We start from the raw sequence: 25,293 nt of genomic DNA on the forward strand, positions 1-25,293 counted from the left end.
AGCAGCAAATTAACTGTCTGTGGAGAAAATGCAATGGATTATTACACAAATGGTGTATGAATTCTATAGAATTTACTTTATTATAATTTCTCTGGTCCTGTTTGGCAGGTGGGGACTTTTTACCAAAGACCCGAGGAGAACTTTTATTGTTTAAAAAACAAAACAAAAAACAACAACTTCAAAGATTGCGATTTCTCTGCTGTTGCTTCATACTAGGTTCAAGTATTCAGGACTTCATCCATGCCCTGGAGACTCAGAACATAATGCTGGAAATAGCAACAGGGAAAAATATCACAGAGAAGCTAATACATAATGGGGCTATACAAGTATCCTGTGAGCACCAGGTAGTGTGTGTCTCCTTTTTTCTTTAATAATTAACCAAGATGCCAATGTGGGTTCCGTGGAACTTGTCTGAATGAAGCTCCTGATGGATAAGCGCCAACGACATGAAGATCAAACACAAGCCAAAGTGAAATTCACAAAATTGTAAAATAAACAAACACATCAAAATTTAATTCAAATATGGCCAGATTGTAGCCCACCTGCATCCAGGAGAAAAGGGGCTTGGGGTTCCATGGAATCACTTCCAGTATATGGGGGTGTCAGGCTTTTCAAAGCTGTTTTGTCCCCTTTCTTGAATTTGCACTTGGACAGGGCAGAGCTACACAGGTGCACTGTGAAGTATACACTGCACCAGGGACAGGCAGATCACAGCACACGCCCTCCGCAAAGTAGTGGGGAGATCAGAAAGAAGACTGTGGTCCTAGTATTCACAATCCCTCTTCAGGGCAGCTCCAGGGTCGGGTCAGCAACACACTGCTCCTTACACTGGGCAAATCACAGACTGATGATCTAGACCATCTCATATTAAATAATAAGCAATAATCTTATGTGGGTAAGCCAATGGGCTTATATTTAGCCAGGAAAGGCCTGATTTTGAGCTGGGTCAGGTCACACGCTTCATTTTTGTGGTTGCAGTTTTACGCTCTCAGTGAATTGTGGATGCATTTTATTGAGCTGCAAAACCAGGAGCTGTCTCTGGAACTTGCCCTAAAAATGGAACAGCATTTTACTGTAAATGCAAAACAATCTGATGCTATATGACTGTGACAGATATTGCAAATGCATGCAATATCTTTTGTGAAATGTGGCTTTAACTTTATAAATATTGTCTGTATCTTTCACCCCGTCCTTGGAAGCATGAAAACTTCAGAGGCTGTTGTATTGAGATGAGCCATATGATAAGGACAGGAGAATATTTAGAGGCCTTTGTGTCAAGGCATGCTAGATGTATTTGTGCATTCCTGGCTTGCTGGGCACGATTTCCTGGAGGATCTGGAATCACTCAGGCTGTGTCTACACAGGGATAAAAAAAACTTACAGCTGGCCTGGGTCAGCTGACTCAGGCTTGCAGGACCTGGGCTCCGGGGCTTTAAAATTGCTGTGTAGATATTCAGGCTCTGGGGCCCTATGAGAGTGGAGGGTCCCAGAGTTCAGGCTCCAGCCCAAGCCCAAACGTCTACACAGAGAATTTTAGCCCCTCAGCCCAAGTCAGCTGACACAGGCCAGCCATGGTCATGCCCGGGGTCTTTCATCCCTGTGTAGATGTACTCTAAGAGGTGATTCGTGAAAAATACCAACACTGGTTATGCAGATACCCAGCCTTAGCCCTCTCAGGGAAAGGGGCAGTGACAGTTACCACCTGATTTAAGAGACCCAGGAAACACAGAGGCTTGGGGCATAAAGGGCCACCCTGAACTGACAAAGAGGACAACAAATTGACCTTTTGTCCAGTGGAGATGCTAAACCCTGTGCGAGGATTGGAAGGACTAGAATCTGCCAAGGTCTTCATGGGAGTCAGATGCAGATTTACAGTAAAACACAGGGTGCCCTGGCATGGGGCCCCCAAACTGTGGTGGCAGAAGCTTGGCCCTGCCGGCTCTTGGGGCTCCTGCTGCAGGCTCCGCCCCCACCATCAGCCAAGCTTCCCCTCCCCACCTCCTCCCCCAAGCGTGCCATGTTCCTGCCCCTCCCCCTCTCCCTCCCTCCCAGCGCTTTCCCCGCCACCAAACAGCTGTTTGCCGGCGCTCAAGTCGCTCTGGGAGGGAGGGGGAGGAGCAGGGCCGCAGCGCGCTCAGGGGAGGAGGTGGAGAAGAAGCAGGGGCAGGGCCTTGGGGAAGGGGGTGGAATTGGGGCAGGGCGGAGCAAAGGCGTGACCTCCGCACTCCCCCTACACATACCCTCCCAGCCCCTTGCCTTGAGCTGCTCAGGGAGCACCCCCACAACCCCAGCCCTGACTCCTGCACCCCTCCACATCCCCACCCCCACCCTGAGCACCAAACGGGAGCTCCTGCACCCTGACCCACATTCACACCTGCACCCCTCACACCAAATGGGAGCTGCCCCAGGTAAGCGCTCCACACCCCAACCTCCTGCCCCAACCCTGAGCCGCCACCTGCATCCTAACTCCTGGCCAGACCCTGCACCTCAACCCCCAGCCTGCTCCTGCACCCTAACTCCCTCCCAGACCCTGCACCCCCCAGCCCTGAGCCCCCCCACCCCCCACCCCCTAAGTCCTGGCCAGACCCCACACCCAAACATTTTTTAACATTTTTTTTATAAAACGCGCTTATCCAAAGCACTTTACCATCGTTAGTTAACGGTACGAACAATCTTTGGAAAGGTCATTAAGTGGTCGGCTGAGACACTCAACGGTTTTTCAAGTGGTCTGTGGAAAAATAAGTTAGACTACAAAAACTATCAAGGTAATTCTCTTTATTTTCATTTACTTCCTATTACTTATAGGAGAAGGAGGAAGAAAAAAAGAATGAAAAACAGGGGTGTGGGGGGAGAGATCAGAGCGAATGTTCTTTTTCTTGGCTGGGTCCCAAGCAGGTGCCCCAAAAATGAAGCTGAGCACAGGGCCCACTAACTCTAAACCTGCCACTGTTAGGAGTGGTATGATGGTGTGCAGTGGTAAGCTTGCATAATTTATTGTCTTCATGGGACTACAATGAGGGACATTTCACTGGTCTGAGTCTGTTTGTCCAAAACTATGCTAAGTAAGCCTGACTTCAACTCAACCACATTTACTAATCTCCTCTAGATACAAGCTAACACCTCTTGGCTCAATTTTAGCAGGTCAAGTTGTAGCCTAGACTCCTGCCTACATAAATGCAAAACTAATTCACGCATTCCTAGATTCATCTCGCAGTAAAGTAGCCTGTGAGTGGGAATGTAAACTGATGAATAATTTTCCTGATTCCCCCTCCATTAGAAAACATCTTTGAGCTTTTGTCTTGTCTTGCTTTTCTTCAGAGCTACAGGTTTACAGTTATGTGCAGCATAGAAACAATCAACTGCTTTCCAGTGCTTGTGAACATCATCAGCAATGCATTGCTGCGAACCTTAAATTCCACAGCACAAATTCGAATCTGGAGTCATCCATTTTTTCCTGTAAGTGTCATAACTTCACTGCCAGAAATGCTTGTAATACATATGGTTGGGAAAGAGGTATCTAATTTCTCAGTATGTGATCAGGTTTTTTATTAGGAAGCAATTTTGTTTTATCTCTTTTTATGTATAGGTCCAAATTCACCACTAGTATAATTATAAACACTTTTTTTTTTTTTAGCAGAGTTGGGCCTGCATATACTAGTGGAGACTGGCTCATATCCTTTTGTTGTAAAAAAGAGAACTCTGCACCATAGCCTGTGTGTGTGTAGGAGAACCTTCTTCGGGGGTTCATTGGCCCTCCCTAGTCATGAGTCTTGAACTTCCCTTCCGGCAGCCTCCCCCTAATCATTGGGTCTCTGGTGCGGGGTAGGAGGGGAGTATGGGAGAGGAGGGGCTATTGGAGGGGGAGGAGAGGTTATGGGAGGAGGCATGAGGACACAGGGGACCTCCTTGTAGCCTGGTGTTTCAGACACTCAGCTGGGTGGTTGGAAAGCCAAGTTCAAATCCCTATCCAACATCAAGCAGACGGGGGAATTGAACCAGCTCTCCCGCATCGCAGATGAGTGCCTTAACCACTGGACTAAAAGTGATAAGGGGGTACCTCCTCCAAAATTTTATGACTCTAGACCTTTTAAAATGCCTGGAAACAAAGCATATCAAGTGGAATGAAATGTGTCCCTCAACCTGAAACAGACTTTTTTGAATTTGTTGAAATCTTTCAGAATTTTCAGGTTTGATTTGACCTAAACCAATTTTTTCCCCAATTTTTTCTGAACTGCCAGCAAACAAAAAAAAAAAAACCCAACTATTTGCCGAACTTTAGCTGTGATACCCAGACTAATACAATGCAGATGTTTTCTTCAGATGTTTTCTGATTTTTTTTCGCCCCCCCAGGAGAATCATCCAGGATTATGGGATTATTTTATTGATATCTATCTCTTTTTTTTGCTGTTTTTAATTCCTGGTTTCCCACCTCACTTTGCAATGAACAGCATTCAAGATTATAAGGTAAAATCCTTGAATTTTATTAGACATTATGTAGGGGGAGGCCTGGATAGATCTCAGTTTCAGTACTGCATTTGGTTTGGGCTGTCACATTCTTACAAGGACATAGCTTGGAGAGTTCAGAGGAGAGAAATCAAAATACTAAAAGGTTTTGAAATTAACCACTCTGAGAAACAGCTAAAAGACCAAGGCATGATCTATCTAGAGAAATAAAACCGAGAGCAGAGGCAGAGTGATAGCTGTGTACAAATATGTAACAGGTCAAAGACAGGTACTCTCATGACGGAAGAAGGCAGGTTTAATAGAATCAAATTGCAATTATAAAAAGGGGGGGGGTTGTTCTTTATTTTCCAGAAATATACAAACTTATTCTCTCATTTCTCCATCTTCTTCTCCTCCTCTGATGTACAGGACATTGCAGGCAGATCAGATGGACTTTCAGTGTTTCTCAGACGCAGCCACCAGGGACTTTTCTTGTGGCCAGAGCCTCCTGGGCTGTGATTGGAGGAGAGGAGGCAAAGCAGTGGCCACTCCCCCTCCCTGTTGCTCCTGGATGCCCTGTCTTGGTCTTGGTTGCTGAGGCCAGCAGCAGGAATGCCCCCTTCTGGAGTCCCCTGGTGCACACTGCTGTAGGAGCAGGCAGCCGATGAGTTCCCTACTTTCCCATGTGCGGTGGGGCTCAGGCTTTGGGCTTCAGCCCTGGGGTGGGAGGGCAGGCTCTGGCCGTGGGGCATCGGGCTCCAGCCCCCTGCTGCCTCCCCCAACCCCTCACCCCCATTTCCCCTGGCCCCTGCTGCCTCCCCTGACCCTCCATCCAGGGCTTAATTTGTCCCCAGGCTTGCCTGGGCTGAGTAAGTCTGCTGTGAAAAGTGATACCTGTATGTTTGTTCATATCACTTTTCACAACAGACTTAACTATCTAGCAATAAATATATTACAATGATTTGGACGTGTCTATGGGCATATTTATTTGCTTTGCCTAAAGCTAATTAAGTATTTTAGGAAAAAATGTGAGAGTGGCCACCAGCAAGAGTTGGGGGCCACACTCTGAGGCCACCAAAAAAATTGTCCTGAGAACGCCTGGCCTAGGTGACGGACTCAGAGGTGATTATCTACCACTATGAAGGAATGTGTGTTCTGAAGTCTTTCACTGAATGCAATAGAGTTGTATCAGGGATCTATCTAGCTACCTAGTTACACAATGACTTCCATCATGATAGTGTCTGGGAGCCTCCCAAATATATAAACATGACAATAACAGTGTCTCTTTCTCTTCCTCCCACCCTCCCCTCAATCTTCTCAGCCTGTAGGGGAAATAGCATGATTAATGTATAGCTTTCTGTTGATGAGTGAAGAATACACTGAAGGAATATTAAATCTGCCCGCATGATGCCCTGATGTATCCCTTTATCCATCTACTCTATTGTTCTGTTATACACAGTATGCTCATCTAAACTGACATGAGAAACATCCCTGGATTTGCTTTAATGAATGCAGACAATCATAGAAAGACTCTTTGTTCTGGAGCTACCTTGTTAACATTTTTAGACACTGGTTAATGAAGAATAAAAAATGAAAACCAGTATTTCAGGGTACGCTATTAAGATATTTCCACTGCCATCGGGACAAGAAGCAAGGAGACAGGAAAAAGAAGCAACTAAAGAAGGAAGGAAGAAACAAATGGGGTGGGAGAGAGAGAAGCGGGGAAAACAGACATGTGGACAGTGAAGAGGAGGAGGAGAAGAAGAGAGTGGCAATAGCTAGAGACAGGGTTTCAGAGTAACAACCGTGTTAGTCTGTATTCTCTAAGGTGCCACGAGTACTCCTTTTCTAATAGCTAGAGAGAGTGAGAAAGGGGAAAGTCCTGTGATAACTCTACAGAAGAAGAAGAAATGGAGATTTGTTTGTACCTTTATTTCCCTGAGCCAATTTGGAACATAAAGGCAACTAACTGGAAGGACTGTTGTTGTTTTTAAAAACTCTACAATACAACCTCTCTTTTTCCTTTCCTTTCCTAGATAAAAGCTCATTCCCAGCTGCGGGTCTCTGGGCTCTTCCCTTCAGCCTACTGGTGTGGGCAGGCTCTGGTGGATATTCCCCTGTACTTGATTCTTCTCTTCTCAGTGTTTGGAGTTATCTTTGCACTGAGTTACAGAATTTCTAAGAGTGCCGGTGAAACTCTTGCCCTGGTAAATCTGATTATTTAGATCGCTGAAAAATAATTCACCTTTGAAAACAAGAGAGGGACATCCAGAAGATAAAGTTTACCCCTCTCTCTACACCAGGGAAGGGGAGCAATTAAGCCGGTCAGCTTCTGGCTTCAGAATTCATTTAAATTGTAATCATTTATGCCAGTTCGCTCTTCAAGTGTCTGCACCCATAGATCAGAGCAAGGCAAAGGGGCCATTTTTTTGCTGGGCATTCATATGGAAAGATTAAAATTTGATCCGTGGCAAAACGTTGCCGTTTCTGCCAGCAAGAATTCTGAATTTGTCCCAGACGCAGAAAATGGATTTCTCACAGTGAAATGAGATTCCTGTTTGTGAAAAAGGTCTTTTGTATTTTCTCTTGTTCTCTCCTCCCGCACCTAGTAAAAAGAAAAATGCAAGATGAGCCTAGAAGAGATTTCCCAACGAGTTCCTATTATGTACAAGTGTTCCCAGAGTTGATGCCTCTGGGAGTTGTAGTCAGCATTGCAATTTCAAAAACTGTCTGATTCTGTTTTAAGTTACACCGGTGCAAACCCAGAGTAAGTGCGCTGATTTTAGGGGTGAAATTCTGGACACAACCAGGTCTGAGAGCAGAACTATATCCAGGGCAGCAGGTTTTCCCCCTAGCAATAATAATCAAAGCAAGGAGGAACATAATACATCCCCAACAAGTAAATGGTCACAGGTTGCTTGTTAAACAGTTCAGATAGCACTATCACATTCGCAGGTGCTTAAATCTTTGTGCTGTTTGAGAGGAAAGATGGTCTAGTGGTTAGGACACTGGCCTTGCAGATGGAAAACCTGCATTCAGTTTCCTGCTCTGCCACAAACATCCTTGTGATCTTGGGAAAGTCACTCAGTCTCTCTGTGCCTCAGCTCCCACTCTGTGCACCGGGGATAAGAGCATTGCCCTGCCTCACAGGGGTGTGGTGAGGATAAATATATTACAGACTGTGAAGTGCTTTGAGGTCCACGGATGAAAAGGGCTATGTAAGAGCTAGGCATTTTAATTATTTGTTGCTCTATTTTCTCTTCTTCACTGCATTGTGTCTGAGTTTCCCCTTCTGTAAAATGGAGATAATAAATCTTAGCCTCCTTATAAAAGTACTTTGCACTTAATTGGAGGGGTTTTTTTATCCCTTAATCCTCAGTATTATTGTCACTTAAATTGAACTAAAGTGGTGCAGATAGGTTTTATTTGTTCATACCAGTTCACTTACCCCTAATAAGAGCTTTCCTCTCTATAGTTTACCGGTATTACTGGCTATGGAATTTCTATGATCCTGTTCGTATATTTAATTGCCTTCACATTTCGAAAGCGATGCAACAGCTGTGATTTTTGGTCGTTTATCCTCATAGCGGTAAGCAAATGGCTAGATTATGTACCGCATGCTATAAAGTTTATGAAACTGTATTTCAAGCTTTTGAGCGTTCAGGTGATGATATAGAAGTGGAAACACCCTGTGCAGCTCCAGGAAATAGAAAATGACAGTCATCTTATAACAGGGACAGCTCTGTACCTTTAACTATGATGCATTATTCACATCATTTTCTTCTTTAATATCCTCTCCAATCCTTTCTAGTTTCAAGTGGTTTGTGGTCCCCTACCCAGAATTCCCAACTGTCTCTTGCTCCATGTTTTTTGTGGTTGAAAACTGATTCCCTCCCCCTCCCCCTCCCCAATATTTTGCACAGGGTGAAATCTCATAAGCAAAATCTTTGTGTGTGTGTGTGTGTTTTTCCAAATGGAAATACAAAGTATTGTTGTTGTGACCACCTTTGTCTGTTAGAAAATCTCTCTTCGTCCAGATCTTGTAAACCACAATCCAAATAACAGCAACAAAAATCCCCCACAGAGCTGGCCTTGGGGAAACTGTACCACGCAGGATCCTAACTGACTATTTCAGAGGCTCGGAGCTGCCTCATGAACAGATTTCTTTCCTGAATAGGCTGGCTCAAAATTCTCCGCCTAAACTGCTTTTTGATGGAAAGTTGGTGCTTTTTGTGTGAAAAGGGTCTGCTTTACAGGGAAAACTTCTATTTTTTGTAGCAGATAATGACCGACACATTTCATAAGAGACAGTTTTATATCTTGAATTAAGCCTGAAAATCAAAAAGCTTTGGTTAAAACCTGAAATATTTTGATTCTGAAATGCTGCTGCGGTGCCTCATACTTCCATTCTCCTTATGGTCCAGGCTCCCTGGTCAGACTTCAGCTCCTATGATGCACCATGGCCATGTGAGCCACCTCCCCTAGCCGAGAGGGGAGACCTCGCTGTATGATGGGAGATGTAGTCTGACCAGGGAGCCCAATCTATAGAAGAGAATGGGAGCATGAGGCACCTGAACTATGACTCCCAGGAGGCATTTCAGAATCAGAATATTTTAATTTTTTTGCTGAAAACTTGAAACTTTCCCCAGAGCAGGGGGAAAAAAAAATTCTGACCAAATCTAGACTTGAGACATCCTTCTATGGTTGGTCTGCAGACTACTGAGTTGTAGCAGAATACACCTCAACTCTTTTGGTGCCTCTTGCAACCTAAATAAACTTTCCAGAGACACCCTTGTAAGGATTTCGTGTACTGCCAAGGCTAGACGTGAGGTGCAAAGGCCCTAGAGAAGATCTTTGGTTTGTACATCCTGCAGTTCTGGATCTAAAAAGGTTCAAACATCATGTCATTTTTCTACAAGGTTGGGAAAAGGATCCCCAAGTGATGTTGTTGTTTACAGATATCTGCATAGTCACTCTGAACTCTCTAAAAGCCTCATGGTAAAAATAAATAAATAAATACATCAGCAAGCTAAGATGTTCACTGCCTCCATGCTAATTATGCTGCAACTTAATGGAAGGGTCTTTCCCAGTATTTTATCTACCAGAATATGCCAATGTATGCAGTGCTGCCAACGCCTTTGATTTTTATTGGAAGTTTCATAATATTTGGTGTGTTTTCTTAAAGTCCCAGCTCCTGGAGTCATGTGATCACATGAGACTGTTTGTTTTAATTCAAAATAAATGTGTAACACTCACTGTTGTGGAGAAAAGGTTGAAGTGTGACACACACACACCCCAAGCTCAAAAAACAGAATGCAAATAACAAGAATCCAATTTTTAAAAAGTTCTTGATTATCTTTTAGGACTTGACTCATGATTTTGGAATGTGTAGGATTAGCAGTATGGCTTTCTGACAAATAGGTATCGGGGGGTAAAAACTAAGGATGCTCTAGAGGGCAGTGGAGTGACAGAAATGTTCTTTTCTCCCAAACACCAACTCTAACCCATTACCCTGAGTCCTTCCCATCAACCTTTCTCATATTTGTGTTTTGTATTTAGTATTCAGCATCTAATAAGTAAGTTGTGTGGTATTTACCATATGACCCAAAATGTAGTGTCATCCAATTCTTGGCAACAGTGAGCAAAGATTTTTTTTTTTTTATCTAGTATAAGTTACTTTCTTGCATCTTTTTAGGTAACGCTGCTTATCTTCATTATTGATACCATCATGCGGATCGCTTCCATAGACACAATTTTCCATTATTTCTTGTCCATTTTGATTCCTGTGTATCCATTAATAGATGTTGTGATCCGGTCTCAGAAGGTAAACTATTGTACTATGTCACGAAGAAACTAGATGCATAACTGGCTAAGTTTTTTAGAAAAACAAAACAAACCTCATGGTTTCTCCATGGGAAGCTGGCAGTAACACCCTGGCAAAGAGCTTTGTGGTTTCTCTAAGGCAGAGATTCTCAAACTGTGGTCCACGAGCTCCATTCAGGTGGTCCACGGATAGTTCCCTCTAAGGTGCATGCCTGGGCAGCCGCACACAAGAGAATGAAGGGCCACCAACCTAATTAGTGAAGCCGCATAGGTGTGGCTCTGCTAATTAGCTGCCTGGACCCTGGAGAAGATGCACATTTAAAGTGAGGTGGTGCCCTTGCGGGAAATAGGGGATAGGTGGGAGGACGCAGCAGGGTGAGAAGAGGGTGTGGGGGAAATTTGTGTGGCGGCCAGAGAAAGAGGTGACTTTCCCCAGGTCCAGGGCTGTGGCTGCAGGGGAGAGACAGCCCTCCTTCCCAGTCTCAGCGATGTGGCTGCTGTGGTGAGGGAGATACTCCCCTCCTTCCCAGCCCCAGCTCGGGGCTGCCGCGGTGGGGGAGAGAGGGCACATCCATCACATCAGAAAGGTACTGATATTAAAATGAGTTGTGTGCTTTTATATGTAGAACAAAAAAAGTTAATTATTATTAAGGGTTTTTTGGATATAGCGCTTTTACCCAAAGTGCTGTACAATAGTTAGCTAATGGCACAAACAACATTTGGAAAGATCATTAAGTAGTCCGCCGACACCCTCAGCAATTTTCAAGTGGTTCGCGGGAAAAAAAAAAGTTTGAGAACCACTGCTCTTAGGGGTTGGATTTTGAAAATTGCTTTGTGCAATCCTTATTGTTCCCACTTCTCCCCAGAGGTGCTAGGGAGATAAAATTCTTGCATCTGACAGAGCTATTAGTCTTGGAGAGAAGAGTCTGAAGATATCTGTATTTGAGGGTGTAACTATTTCCTAGTATTAGGACACCCAGATTCCAGCATCTATATTTGCCCTTTGCTAATGTAAGAATTTTGAGTAAAATGACAAGAAATGTTCACATACTTCTGAAATATTTACTGACTTGTATTTTCATTCTTTTAAAACTAGATAGTATTATATTAAAGCTTTATGTATTTTTTTTCCACGCACAGATTTTTTTAGAATACGAGGCTTTCAGTTTTACTGGCAATTGGAGCGACATATTCGTATCTGTCTTTGCAGTAAGAAACAATTTGAATATTGCATTATTATTTTGCAGAGGACACACATTCTAATGTGGTGACTATATATTGCATTTGTATAATTCCCCGCAGCTAGCAAAACATACATAATGTGACAGATGTTTCACGGTCATATCTGTTGGACTGAGATGGAGACTTTTCCAGTGTAGCCTAATGTTCATTGGCAGCAGAAGTTAGTCCATAAACCCAGGACTTCATTTGTCACCTTATTAGAGAAGGCTGGACTGTTTGAGGCTTTTTACCTATAAGAAAGTGGGACAAGAATATCAGACTCATTCCATACAGAATAGAACTTTGCCAGGATTTGAGGAGGCAGTTGACAGCACCCAATTACTCAGAAATAATAATAGTGCTCGCCTGAAACAGGCGAGGGAAAACAAAATAAGCCCCAGATCATGCAGTGAGCTCAGCCTTACCTTTCGCCTTTGTGCTTATGCATTAACATGTGATTTCTCTGCTAGTGTAATCTGTCATTACCTGTCATTTTATGCATTAGTATTAGTTAATACAAATATGAACTTCTTATACAATTTTACATGCTGTAGACTCCAACAGAGTCCATAAAATTCAACCCAAGTCTGAAGACTACGTCTACGTGGACTAGACTCTTATATGGGGGAAAATGTAGTAAATGGTAATATTTTGTTCCATTATTACCACCAGTTGTGCTCCAGCGGTGGCAGCCATGGTGAGAAAGCTAGTTGAGACAAGGTGCCAGTAATTACTAACATTCTACCCCCATGTTGTCTAGGCCTGCTCTGAGTTGAGTTCAATGTCATGAAGGCTAAAACACTGGCAACTGACCTATGCCAGTTCCACCACCATTTCTACCAGTAATGGGAAGCATTAGAGGAGAAAACCTAGGATACGCACAGCTAAATAACAGGAAGATAATACTTTAATATGGACTATTAAAACTGAAACATTTTCATTTAATTGTTCTTTAGATCATATCAGACGTAGCCTTATAGTTGGGGCCCTGCCAGCCCCAGGGCAAGAGGGTTTTATTTTGGCATTTATACATGAAGATTTGGGAGATGCTCAGATTACGTGCAAGTGGGGACAGAGAAGTACCTATGATGGATCCATAAGAGGAATAAAGAAGTGAGGCAGATCAGCCTGCCAGAGTGATCAATATGGGATAAATACCCACCTAGATTAAATAAGAGGCAGACACAGGGAGAACTGAATTAAACTCTTCTATTATCTCTCACATTAGAATCTTAATAAAGTGAACCTAACATTCCCCTAACGTTAAGTTAACATTAAATAGCCAGTTAGCAGCTCAGGAGGTAACTAGTTCATGAGGAGAAGCCAATCCCTCTTTTAAGGCACTTTACCTAAACTGTAATTAAAATATATCAAATACAACGTTGCTATTTTCATTCATACAACACTGACTATTTCTTCTTTTTTTCAGCCTTACCTCCACTGTGCAGTTTTCATTTTTCTTCTTCGATGGCTGGAGGTGAAATATGGAAGAGCAGTTATGAGAGAGGATCCGATTTTTAGGTTTGTGCCCACACATGCCCTTCCATGAGCACGTGTGTGCCCCACACAGCAACCACGCTCACTCTTTTCTTGACAATACATTTTTCCACAGAAAAAGTTGATATTTTCAATTTTTCACAAAACATTTAGCAACTTTGATTTTTTTAAAAATCCATGCATTGTTTCCATAGAGTTCCACATGATACATTCTCCCCTCCCAAGTATTCTTGCTAGAAAAATGGGAAATCACAATGTTGTTGTTTATTTGTATTGTCATGCCTGCAAGTCGCAGTCATGGACCATGTACTAGGCACAATACAAACACAAAACAAAAATATAGTCCCTGCCCCAAGGAGAAATGGTGTTAAGTTTGCAAAGCCACATATTCAAAGATTAGGAAAATCCAGTAAATAGATTGCAGGTGCACTTTGATACCATCTTTATCTACAGGATCATGTACTATTTGTTCTTAACAAACCCTGCCTCATACAGGGCACAGAATGGACAGTGAATAAGACAAAGGACTATAGGAAGAGAGAGGTTGTTCTCTTGTATTTCAGCCATTGGTCTGGGACACACAAGTGCTGGGTTCTATTCCTGGCTCCTCCACAGACATACTGTATGACTGATGTTGGTCAAGGCTGTCATAATCCATATGCAACAAGAGGGCTGAATTAAGTTTGTATGGGCAACCTTAATTCTGGTATTTCTTAACTTTTTGTGTGCTTGACTTTCCAAATAGCAAATAATAAAAAGCAGAAGTGTTGAACCAAACAGCCATTTGGTCTTGCTCTACTCATAATACATCAATTGTGAACTAGGACAAAGGATATAATGCTGAGTTTGACTCCTTTGATCGGTAGAATTCCCCCGAGGAAAGAGATCAACCATCAAAATCCTGAAGAACCAGAAGAAGAAGATGAGGATGTGCAAGCTGAAAGGGCAAGAGTTAGGGAAGCAATAGCTTCTGAAAATCAGGAAGAGGTAAAACTTCAAGTTGCCCTTTTCTGTCTGTCTCTTTACTCTTCCTAAATTACCCACTGGGGAAAAAATAAACATCAATATGGAAATCCAGTGTTTCTCCCCTTATATTTTTCTACTGTAAGTAGAAATTGGCTTTCCAAGTGGCATTAACAGATATCATCAGAACTGAGAATACAATTTTTAAATAGAATGTAATTCTCTTTTGTTCTCGGGCAATCTAAAATGAGTGATCTTTGGAATAAGGATTGTGACCTCTTCTCTTTCAATGTCAAGCACGTTTCTTTTTTTTTAGTTTAACTAATAATTAATAATACAGCCTGCATAATAGCTAACCTGAATGGGCAGGAAAGATGGCCCAGTGGAAAGGGCATTAGCCTGGGACACAGAAACCAGTTCAGTTTCCTGCTGTGACACAGACTTCCTCTGTGACCTTAACTGTAAAATGGAGAGAACAGTACTTTCCTATAAAACAGTAAAGAGGTGCTGTGTGTAAAGTGTGAGGCACATGGATACTATGGTAATGGTAGCCATATAGTTACCTAAAATAGTAAAAAGCTATATGGGATTAACATGACTGTCTAGTAGATTTCACCACTGTCGAACTTTTATCTCCCCTCTTAGCAATGAAAATTCAACACATTTCAGCAGCAACAAAATAGTCAAAGGAGGTGTTCTGAATAAAACCTGTATACAGCAAGACACACACAACAGTGAGAACAACCAGACTGTCTTTGATAGTGGGAGGGATTTGTTCTTTATAAATTCTCTGTCATTTCCCTCCTTTCCTAGAAACCAATTATCATTGTCCACGATCTGCGCAAGGAATATAAAGACAAGAAAGCCAGTTCGGTTCTTAAGAAAAGGAAGAAAGTGGCCACTAAAAATGTCTCTTTTTGTGTGAAGAAAGGTTAGAACCCAGGAGTATTTTACTATAATAATTTTGATGATTGTCTGATTTGAAGGTTACATATGTAGACCACTCACTCATTGGAACGTCTCAGTTCTAGACAGCCCTCATGGAATTTTTAATGAATGTTATTTGATCACAGGTATGAGCAAAAGATTTCTCGTTTGTTTGTTTGTTCTTTCGTGGTGAATATGCCTGACATTCTGTCCGGAAGGGCGAGTCTTACTAAAAATTGATGCATATTCATTCTAGGAGAGGTATTCGGACTATTAGGACCCAACGGAGCTGGTAAAAGCACAACCATCAATATGATTACTGGAGAGAGAACACTGACTGCTGGGCAGGTAGGTGAAATGGGTTAGACTTTAAAATACAGGTCAGAGTGAAAAACCCACTGCTAATCCTAAACAATACATTAACGGAAACAAAGGCTACTTCTTCAACTGCGGGGGCGGGGGGTGACTTGCAATTCGTGTAAACATACCCACACTAGCTGTATTCTAGCTAGCTTGTGAAAAATAGCAGAGAGAACGTCACATGCTTCAGCACAGGCTGCCCAAATAAGTATGTACCCCGGGGAGGAAAGGGGGTATCAGTCAGTTTGTGCAGTCTACACTGAAGTCCAGTTCTATTTTTAGCTAGCTAGCCTGAGTACAGTTAGTGGGGGGTACATCTCCACAAGCTGCAAGTCTCACCCACGCTCTGATGTAGCTGTAGAATCATAGAATATCAGGGTTGGAAGAGACCTCAGGAGGTCATCTAGTCCAACCCCCTGCTCAAAGCAGGACCCAAAAGGATGTTTGGAATCTAGCCCGTAGCCTAGCACGTCATGCTCTGAAAATCGTTAATGAAAATTATCATCAGTCATTGTGACTGACATAAAAACATGTCACTTGCAATAATGAACAAAACGACATTAACACTATTTATGTAGACCAACCAATGCCAGAACACTTGAAATGAAAGCATGCGCTCCATCCATACCCCCAATTATATTTGCCTCAAAATAAATTAAAAGTAAATCATTTCAGGAATGAATCTTGGACTTTCGCTAATGCTGGAAATGGTCTTGTAAGGCTTTTTATTGGCATTTCTCACGGGTCGTTCATGTAACAGTACCTAGAACAAACAACTACAGCCATAGACCCTATCGAGCATGAAAATTACCTACAACCTGTACTCCATGAAACTATTCAGATAAGCAAAGGTTGCAGATCAGTCCCTTGCTCAGTAATTCTCCCTTCATAAAGCCTGAAAAGCCCATAATCGCCCTGTAATTTTAACCCTTCACATTTATCGATCACAAGATTACACAAATGCAGAATAAGAGATTGTTTGTTCAGGTGCTGACGAAGGGGAAAGGTGCCGCTGCCTCTCAACTGCAAGAGAGCACCACTGGCTTTCTAGGTCACTGCCCTCAGGAGAGCCCTCTCTGGCCAAACCTTACTGTGCAACAACATCTGGAGGTTTATGCAGCTGTGAAAGGGATGAGGAAAGAAGATGCTGCTGTTACGATCAAACGGTATGTAGTAAAAGGCGTCAAGTTTTCCATTCATGTTTCATATCTTAGAACTATAAAGCAGAGAGAAAGTAGAATTTTGCTGAAAACCAGACGCTCCACGGTCAAACTGCCCAAGTGTCTTCCTCTGATGATTTAGCCGAGAAAATAAGCCACCCAGATTTTCTCATTTAGAATAAGTTAGAATTAAAATTAGTGTGTGTTAAATGCTGGATGTATCTGTGTCTAAACTTTAGATTGTAATGTCTGGTGCCAAAAAGTGAAATTAGGGCGATAATCAGTTCTGTACTGTCCACTCTAGGCAAGATGAAGAGGGTTTATAATAGATTGTTGTTATTAATATTGCTAATAATATGATTCTTATGATTAAGAGAGAGATTCTATCCTGTTAGGAACAGCTTGTTTGAAAAGCTTCTCTTGTTTAGTTTCTGATGATTTTATTGCTTAAAATAAAAAATTAGCACACTTTCCAGAAAAATTTTGGACAGGGGGAAGTAGAACCGAAGGATTCTTGAGATTATGAAAAGACTTCAGAACGTGAGTTTTGGAAAGATTCACGGTCTTCAGTGGGTCAGCTTCATTGCGTGAAAATACACAGATAAGTTTATGGGCATCTAAGAAAACTGAAACACAGTGACTGCAGTATCCATTTTTTTCAGCATCATAGTATAGATCCACAAGAATTCTCCTGTGGAAAAGGGGAAGTAAGCATTTTCTGGGGTTACACATGCCTTTTGCTTAGGAGAAAAGAATAAATGCAAAAAAAAAAGTCATTTTGCGGAAAGAAACAATGCACCTCCAAAACAAATCCTCTTTAGTGGGTACCATCAGGAAAATAACTAAGAAGAATGCTAAAACAGAGCAGCCAAAGCTTCACCAGTAGTGATGGAGAAAGGGGAAATGGACCCCTCCATTACCAGAGGGGGCAGAGCATTGTGTCATTCTGAGGAGCTGTCAGGGAAGGGCAAACCTCTGGGGGTTCTGCTGAGAAGCCCAAATAATAGGGAATTGCTGGTTGCAGAGGGGGCATCAAGAAGATGTGTATCCCAAGCAAATTCTATCAGGAGTCCCTACTGAGAAATGAAAACTAACCTCTCCTCTTAGCACCCCTGTACTCTCTGTGGAAGAGACTTCCTCCCAGGGCCCAGCCGCCCCCAGAAACTGGAGGAACCAAGTCCACTCTTACCCGAGACTGACAGCACAATGGAAAAAGTGTTGAGTTGGGGAAAAAAAACAAATGTTCATTTTACTTCCTTTCTTTCTCCTTCCTCACAGGATAGCAAAGGCTCTGGAAATTCAAGATCATGTCAACAAAGTGACTAGGAAATTATCTGCTGGGATAACTCGAAAGGTGAGCATTTGCATTTTTCTTGGATCAAACCCCGGGACGAATTTTGCTCCTTGTTCTTCAGTGTTGAAACTGGAATAACGCCACTAAGCTAGTGGAGTCCTTTTTGCATTTGCATTGATATAAATGAGCGCAGAATCCAACCCTTCATGTTCTAAAATGAATTTTTGTTTCAAATGTACAGTAGTAAAATCTCTGTTTGGGTGTAAACATATTGTAGTTATGGCTGGTAAATTTATCTCCAGAAAATAGCTGGCATATTTCTGAAACGTCCATAGTGTGAATGAAAAATTGTATTGGTAAAGAGAGGGGCTAGTTCTGTTTCCAGTTACATGGATGAGATTCTCATTGCTTCCCCTGTGACGGTGGGGCCCAAACACACATTTTGTGCTGTCTCACTTCAAAGGGAGTTACGTCCATGTAACATAGTACAGAATATTGCACAGTATGTTTCTCAGATTGTTCAACTTCTTTAAATCACAAGCATATATGTGTGGAGGGAGGAAATGAAGTCCAAGCCACTCATCTTTCGAAGGTTGACATATTTCTGGTTGGCTCTGAATTAGAGGATTTCAGAGTCCTGCATAGAAATGAATCTTATGCATAATTTTTTTTAAAGAAAATGAGTTAATTGCTCTCATTTACACCTGGGCACCACCACTGGCTTTAGTGAAGTAGGCCAGGGAGACAGAACTTAGCTCCCAAAGTCTTTTCTTCATTTTAGGTGTGTTTTGCACTGAGCATGCTGGGTAATCCGACAGTTCTGCTTCTGGATGAACCATCAACTGGAATGGACCCTAAAGGGCAAAGTCACATGTGGTGAGTAATGCCTGAACCAATTACTAGGCCTGTTTTTAAGATCAGAACTAAAACAAAACAGCATAATAAAAATTTAAAGGCCAAGACTTTCGCGATGGGAATTAGGCTTTGGACAGCCAAGCAGATTAGTACCCTTGATGAGTCGCATTCCTTCACAGTTGCATGGGAGGTTGGGTCGGCAGATATACACTCTGTGCCTTCTCTCTCGCCGTCTGCGTTAGCAGTGCAGGGACAACTTAGCGTTAGCAGTGCAACTTAGACTCTAGAATTAATGGTACTCTGTTTTAGTGTCATTGAGAATTCGGGGGGGGTGGGGGGGGGGAGTTCACATCCCAACCATTTGCAATCTGCAAAAATCAGTTGAGGCTTCAGTTTCAGTTCAGCGGTTGGAGCAAGATATAGGCTGGTATTTATTTTTCTCTGAGCGGGTTCATCCCATCCCTTCTTAGCACCACTGTCCACTTGAATCATAGAATCATAGAATATCAGGGTTGGAAGGGACCTCAGGTGGTCATCTAGTCCAACCCCCTGCTCAAAGCAGGACCAATCCCCAACTAAATCTTGACCCCAACTTGACCGCTGCCTCCTCTGAAATGACACTATCCTAATTCTCACTGGCCAAAGTGAAACACGTTTCAGCTAAAGCAGGTACAAAAAAAGAACTCAACAGTCCTTCCCCACTAAATCAGCACTGTAGCAAACCTTATTTCAGAGCAATCCCTCAATGGATTTTGGTCAAATGGGAAGTTCAAAGTACTTTCATGTAGACGTCAATGTAAAGTTGTTTTTAGGTTTTAATTACATTTCCTTTATCATTTTGAGGGGGAAATACAATAGAAAAACTTGTTTGGCTCTTCTTCTGAAATAATTTTTGTCTTTCTTTCCAGGAAAGCAATTCGGGCTGCACTGAAGAACAAGGAACAAGGAGCCATCCTCACAACCCATTACATGGAAGAGGCTGAGGCAGTGTGCGATCGAGTGGCCATCATGGTGTGTGGAAAGCTCCGGTAGGCTGTAACATAGATCGGTCAATAGCAGGATGGACACTATAGAAGTTCTCAGGGAACAGGCAGATGTTATGGAGCCAACCTCATTCATTACACCCACCAGGACTTAAATTCTCATAGAGTATTTCCTGGAGCGCCCCCCCTCCCCCTCCCCCTCACTACCACAGTCCCCACCCCCAACAAGCTATAAAAACAACAGGAGGGGTGAGAATATTTACCAGAGCTCTGTTCTGGACAGCTCCGGCTGAATTTAATCCCTGACATCCACTAAGAGGAGAGGGTCATGGAAGCAAGACTCTTTGTCCACTACTAAGTATTTCCCACTGTGTTGCTTTCTTTGTCTCCAGGTGCATTGGTGCTGTTCAGTACCTGAAAAGCAAGTTTGGCAAAGGTTACTTACTGGAAATTAAAGTGAAAGACCCAGCACAGGTTGATTGCCTCCATATGGAGATTCTGAAGATCTTCCCGCATGCAGATCGTCAGGAATGGTAACTGCAAAATACATCAGGGTCCTGAACCCCTGCAGAGTTATAGTATATCATTCCCACTGCTGGAGTTTGGCAGCAAATGTCACAGCTTGAACAAAGATCTCTCACTGGGAGAGATTAATGGGTTACAGTCCCTAGCTAGCAAGTTGATTAGAGACTGTCGTTGTGTCTGGGCCATGCAATAAGATACGGAAGCTTCTTGTGCTTTCTCCTTCCCTTCTGGCCCCCACACCTGAGCCAGACAGAATTTGACTCAAAGTGGTGTCTACGAGCTAGACACAGGACAATGGATGCAATTTCTTTTCTCCCTCAGGGTTTCTTCTTTGCTGGTTTACAAGATACCAATGCAAGATGCACTGCCTTTGTCCCAGACGTTCTCCAAGCTAGAGGCAGGTACGAGAGAAACTATCAGCAAAAGGTTAGGATCACTCGAAAAGGACATGTAAAGATGAAACATGCTTTTTTAACTGTATCTTCATTTCTCCACAGCCAAACGAACCTTCAGCCTCGAGGAGTACAGCTTTTCTTTGAACACTTTGGAGCAGGCATGGGATTTCAAAGTTATACGCAACTCCTTGTAAAGGAATTGTAAAGGGAACAAAGAAGGCAGCACAGCACAATGATCAAATTTTGGAAGGGGAAAAAAAAGGACGTTTACTGGAGAAAGATTCATTTTCAAGATTCTAAAGGGAATAATTGTAGCAGTGAGAGTCAGATGGTGGCCCAGCCTGCAGAGCCATGAAGGGGAGTAAAAGGGCAGAGGTTGCCTTCCTGTTCCCTTGCACTGGTATCCACATCGTGGGTAGCTGCATAGTGAGCAAAACGTCCTCTGCAAGCCACCGATCCCGCTAAGGGCTGGTCAGCACAGCTATGTTGGTGCACTAAGGGATAGCAGATATAAGGCTGGTGCAGGGGTACCTCCACCTGCTGGAGCAGGGAGAAACAGGCAGACAGATCACGACTGAGTCACAGTCTGCTTTGTGAGCTGCTCATGGAGCAGCACGCCAATGCCTGGCTCAATGCACAGGGCATGAGGCAACGCCATAACTCACTCCTGTGTGACTGAATTAAAAGGGCAAACACCCCTCTGTGAAACATTGCCTTGCAGTTTCTGTAGGGCATCATGGTGTGAACAGTCCCCATAAAGAGCCATCATTAAATTCCAACTTCACAGAGTTTGGCTTGAAATCTGTTTACAGAAACAAACATAGAAGTGAATCAAAATAAATATACAGTCTTAGAGAGGACGATGGTCTTTTCCTAGTGTTGCTCCTGACCTTTGGTGAGCTGGTGAACTGGAAATTAGCGAGCACTTGCTGCTCTGAAGAGAGCTGTATCAGCAGAAAACCTGTTCTCTGTGATGGTCATCTTTTGGACAATTGCAAACCCATGTGTTGCCTTCATAAAAATAGTAACAAATATTTAATGTATTTGTTATCAGTGACAGGGAATAACCAGACTTTTGTTGTTGTCATACATTTCAGGTGTTCTTAGAACTCTCCCGTGAGCAAGAAATGGATAATTTTGATATGGCTTTGGAAGGAACTTTTGAGTGGAAAAGACTTCAGCAGGAAGACCTTTAAAAATGTTCAATTATATTTTAATCAGTATTGATGTGTGTGATTTAATAATGCACATATATGCTATCGTTTCCACACACTTATCAGCACAATAAAAACTGAGGCCTGTAGCTTTGCAGCTTCTGTACTTTGGAGAAGGAGATAATTTTTCCTAAATTAGCCCCTCTTTTGAGAAAAGGATATTTTTAAAGGTGAAGCCATTGGGGTACTCAAGGTGAATTGCTCTGCATACAATAGGTGTTAGAGAAAGTACAGGCCTGCAGCTGTGAAACAAGTCAGTGAACTTGACAGATGGGTTGGGCTGGTTGATATGGATGTGGAAGCATGCTTTGAAGTGAACAGTTAACTAAATATGGATCTGCCTTTTTAGCCAGAGTTTTATTCTGTAGTTAAAAAACATCTTCAGTCTCCGCCATCCAAATGAGGCTCTGGGTCAGATCTTCAGCTCATGCAAAGCTGCACAGAGCTGTTAATTGAGCGGTGCCCATTTATTCCCACTAAGATTCTGCCTGCCTCGTTTACAGATGTTCTATAAACCATACAGCAAGTGTACAGTGCTTTACATGGTGTAACACAAACAGTAAAACTTTGAACTTGGAAGTAATTGTTTGGTGGGAGTGCTGCAGCACAAGTGTGAATGGGGATGACGTGTGCATCCGAGCAAGGCTAGTCATGACGCAGAATCCGACTCCTCAGACTCTCAAACCCTTTGCAGTGCCTCTCCCTTAGTCTGAAGAGAACAGGGTAGGAATGAGGGCTAAAGCCTCACAAATCCCCTGAGAGGTAAGTATTAGCCCTATGGAGGTTAATGAGGCAAAGAAAGGGTAAGTGACTTGGCCAAGGTCGCAGGGTGAGTTAGTGGCAAAGCAGTGACTGGAGCTCAAGTTCCTGTCTCCATTCCTGTGCACTTTCCTCTGAAGGGAAGGGAATAACTGAGAAACACAGTCATCTAGTGCACAGAAAAAAAGGTCAGTTTATATATAGTGCATCTGTTTTCTTTCTATCTTTAATTATAAAATCGAAGCCCTTATAGGGTCATTTATTACGTTTGCCTCATCAGAGAAGAAGCCTGTACGAAGTTGAGCCTTCAGTCATAGGTGGGTGACTTCAAACACACGACAGTTTAGTCAGTGGAGTAACTAGAAATGAGTCCGCGTCCACAAGAAGATACTTACGCTCTGTTTGCTTATAATATATCACTATCACGAGTCAAACTTGCTGCTTATTGGAGTCTGAACCAGCATCATATAGGTAGAAAACGTCCTGTTTGTTTCATGGGAACAATTTATTATCGCCCACTTGTTCATTTGCAACAGTTATAAGTATGTAGCAGCCTGCAGATTTAACTGGCTTTTCTTACCACTCTGGCTTTTCTTACCACTCTGTGGATTGAAACATAAAGAAAAGGTGCTGAAACCGCTTATAAAATTCATCCTTTTCCCTAAGTGTTTAAGATAATTTGCTGCATAAATCATCCCAGAACCATCCACCCCTCGCGTTGACTCTGCTGTGTACTATTCTGTTGGCTCTGTTATATAACAATATATTTTATCAGCTTGTGCTTTTAGGTAGGGTTCAGTTACTCTTAACTGTTTAGTGCATTACAATTGTACAGCGCTGCATACCTCTACAGCTTGGTGAGAATACTACCTGCGTAGTCAATACTTCATTATCTTTAAAGATAGAAAGACATTTAGGCCCAGATTTTTAAGAGCGCTTAGGGGTTTCAGCACTCAGCACTGCAGCGCCTAACTAATTTAGGAGCCCATCAGTGGTTTTAAGTTCCTCTGTGCCTAAGTCCCTTCTGAAAATAAGATTTAGGCTCCTAAATTAGTTAGGCGTTGCAATGCTGAGTACTGCAACACCTAAATACCTTTTAAAAATCTGGGCTTTCAGTTCTACTTTGTGGGAGCTCTACAATTCAGACAGTTGGGGCACTTCCCCCCACTCAGAAAAAGGAGAAGATAAAATGATGTTTTAAATCTCTTAATATAAGAGATTACCTTTTCCGGATGGTGGGTTCATTCAGGTCAGCAGTTCTGGAGCACCAGACTGTGTAGTGAAGATGGGCATATTCTAATAGTGGGCTCCAGGGCCCCAATCCCGCGGGGTTCTGAAAGAATCCCGAGAGTTGCTTTGTGCGTTCCACTTCCACTGGAATCATAGAAGATCAGGGTTGGAAGGGACCTCAGGAGGTCATCTAGTCCAACCCCTTGCTCAAAGCAGGACCAATCTCCAACTAAATCATACCAGCCAGGGCTTTGTCAAGCCTGACCTTAAAAACCCTCAAAGGAAGGAGATTCCACCACCTCCCTAGGTAACGCATTCCAGTGCTTCACCACCCTCCTAGTGAAAAAGTTTTTCCTAATATCCAAGCTAAACCTCCCCCACTGCAACTTGAGACCATTACTCCTCGTTCTGTCATCTGTTACCACTGAGAACAGTCTTTCAGGTAGTTGAAACCAGCTGTCAAATCCCCCCTCATTCTTCTGCAGACTAAACAATCCCAGTTCCCTCAGCCGTGCCTCATGAGTCATGTGTTCCAGTCCCCTAATCATTTTTGTTGCCCTCCGCTGGATGCTTTCCAATTTTTCCACATCCTTCTTGAAGTGTGAGGCCCAAAACTGGACACAATACTCCAGATGAGGCCTCACCAATGTCGAATAGAGGGGCATAATCATATCCCTCGATCTGCTGGCAATGCCCCTACTTATACAGCCCAAAATGCCATTGGCCTTCTTGGCAACAAGGGCACACTGCTGACTCATATCCAGCTTCTTGTTCACTGTAACCCCTAGGTCCTTTTCTGCAGAACTGCTGCCTAGCCATTCGGTCCCTAGTATGTAGCAGTGCATGGGGTTCTTCCGTCCTAAGTGCAAGATTCTGCACTTGTCCTTGTTGAACCTCATCAGATTTCTTTTGGCCCAATCCTCTAATTTGTCTAGGGCCCTCTGTATCCTATCCCTACCCTCCAGTGTATCTACCATTCCTCCCAGTTTAGTGTCATCTTCAAACTTGCTGAGGGTTCAATCCATGCCATCCTCCAGATCATTAATGAAGATATTGAACAAAACCAGCCCCAGGACCGACCCTTGGGGCACTCCACTTGATACCGGCTGCCAACTAGACATGAAGCCATTGATCACTACCCGTTGAGCCTGACAATCTAGCCAGCTTTTTATCCACCTTATAGTCCATTCATCCAGCCCATACTTCTTTAACTTGCTGACAAGAATACTGTGGGGGACCGTGTCAAAAGCTTTGCTAAAGTCAAGGAATAACACGCCCACTGCTTCCCCCTCATCCACAGAGCCAGTTATCTAGTCATAGAAGGCAATTAGATTATTCAGGCATGACTTGCCCTTGGTGAATCCATGCTAACTGTTCCCGATCACTTTCCTCTCCTCTAAGTGCTCCAGAATTGATTCCTTGAGGACCTGCTCCATGATTTTTCCAGGGACTGAGGTGAGGCTGACGGGCCTGTAGTTGCCAGGATCCTCCTTCTTCCCTTTTTTAAAGATGGGCATTACATTAGCCTTTTTCCAGTCGTCCGGGACTTCCCCCGATCGCCATGAGTTTTCAGAGATAATGGCCAATGGCTCTGCAATCACATCTGCCAACTCCTTTAACTCTCTCGGATGCAGCACATCTGGC

General features: G+C 43.0%; 1 protein-coding gene across 1 annotated transcript in view; it reads left to right on the plus strand.

Annotated features, from left to right (window-relative positions):
• LOC144274237 (ABC-type organic anion transporter ABCA8-like) overlaps nt 1-21,642 on the plus strand; it is a 51,465-nt gene extending 29,823 nt beyond the window's left edge. Inside the window, exons 20-38 of the mRNA XM_077832888.1 lie at nt 217-344; nt 3,319-3,456; nt 4,351-4,464; nt 6,480-6,650; nt 7,919-8,032; nt 10,139-10,267; nt 11,407-11,475; nt 12,917-13,008; nt 13,851-13,971; nt 14,761-14,878; nt 15,131-15,222; nt 16,222-16,400; nt 17,673-17,748; nt 18,470-18,564; nt 19,452-19,571; nt 19,919-20,059; nt 20,373-20,452; nt 20,549-20,604; nt 21,544-21,642. Coding sequence (XP_077689014.1) covers nt 217-344; nt 3,319-3,456; nt 4,351-4,464; nt 6,480-6,650; nt 7,919-8,032; nt 10,139-10,267; nt 11,407-11,475; nt 12,917-13,008; nt 13,851-13,971; nt 14,761-14,878; nt 15,131-15,222; nt 16,222-16,400; nt 17,673-17,748; nt 18,470-18,564; nt 19,452-19,571; nt 19,919-20,059; nt 20,373-20,452; nt 20,549-20,604; nt 21,544-21,642 — 2,132 coding nt within the window. The remainder of the gene's footprint in view (nt 1-216; nt 345-3,318; nt 3,457-4,350; nt 4,465-6,479; nt 6,651-7,918; nt 8,033-10,138; nt 10,268-11,406; nt 11,476-12,916; nt 13,009-13,850; nt 13,972-14,760; nt 14,879-15,130; nt 15,223-16,221; nt 16,401-17,672; nt 17,749-18,469; nt 18,565-19,451; nt 19,572-19,918; nt 20,060-20,372; nt 20,453-20,548; nt 20,605-21,543) is intronic.
• The last annotated feature ends 3,651 nt before the right edge of the window (nt 21,643-25,293 follow it).

Source organism: Eretmochelys imbricata, chromosome 14 (assembly GCF_965152235.1).
Source record: "Eretmochelys imbricata isolate rEreImb1 chromosome 14, rEreImb1.hap1, whole genome shotgun sequence".
Taxonomy (NCBI): Eukaryota; Metazoa; Chordata; order Testudines; family Cheloniidae; genus Eretmochelys; species Eretmochelys imbricata.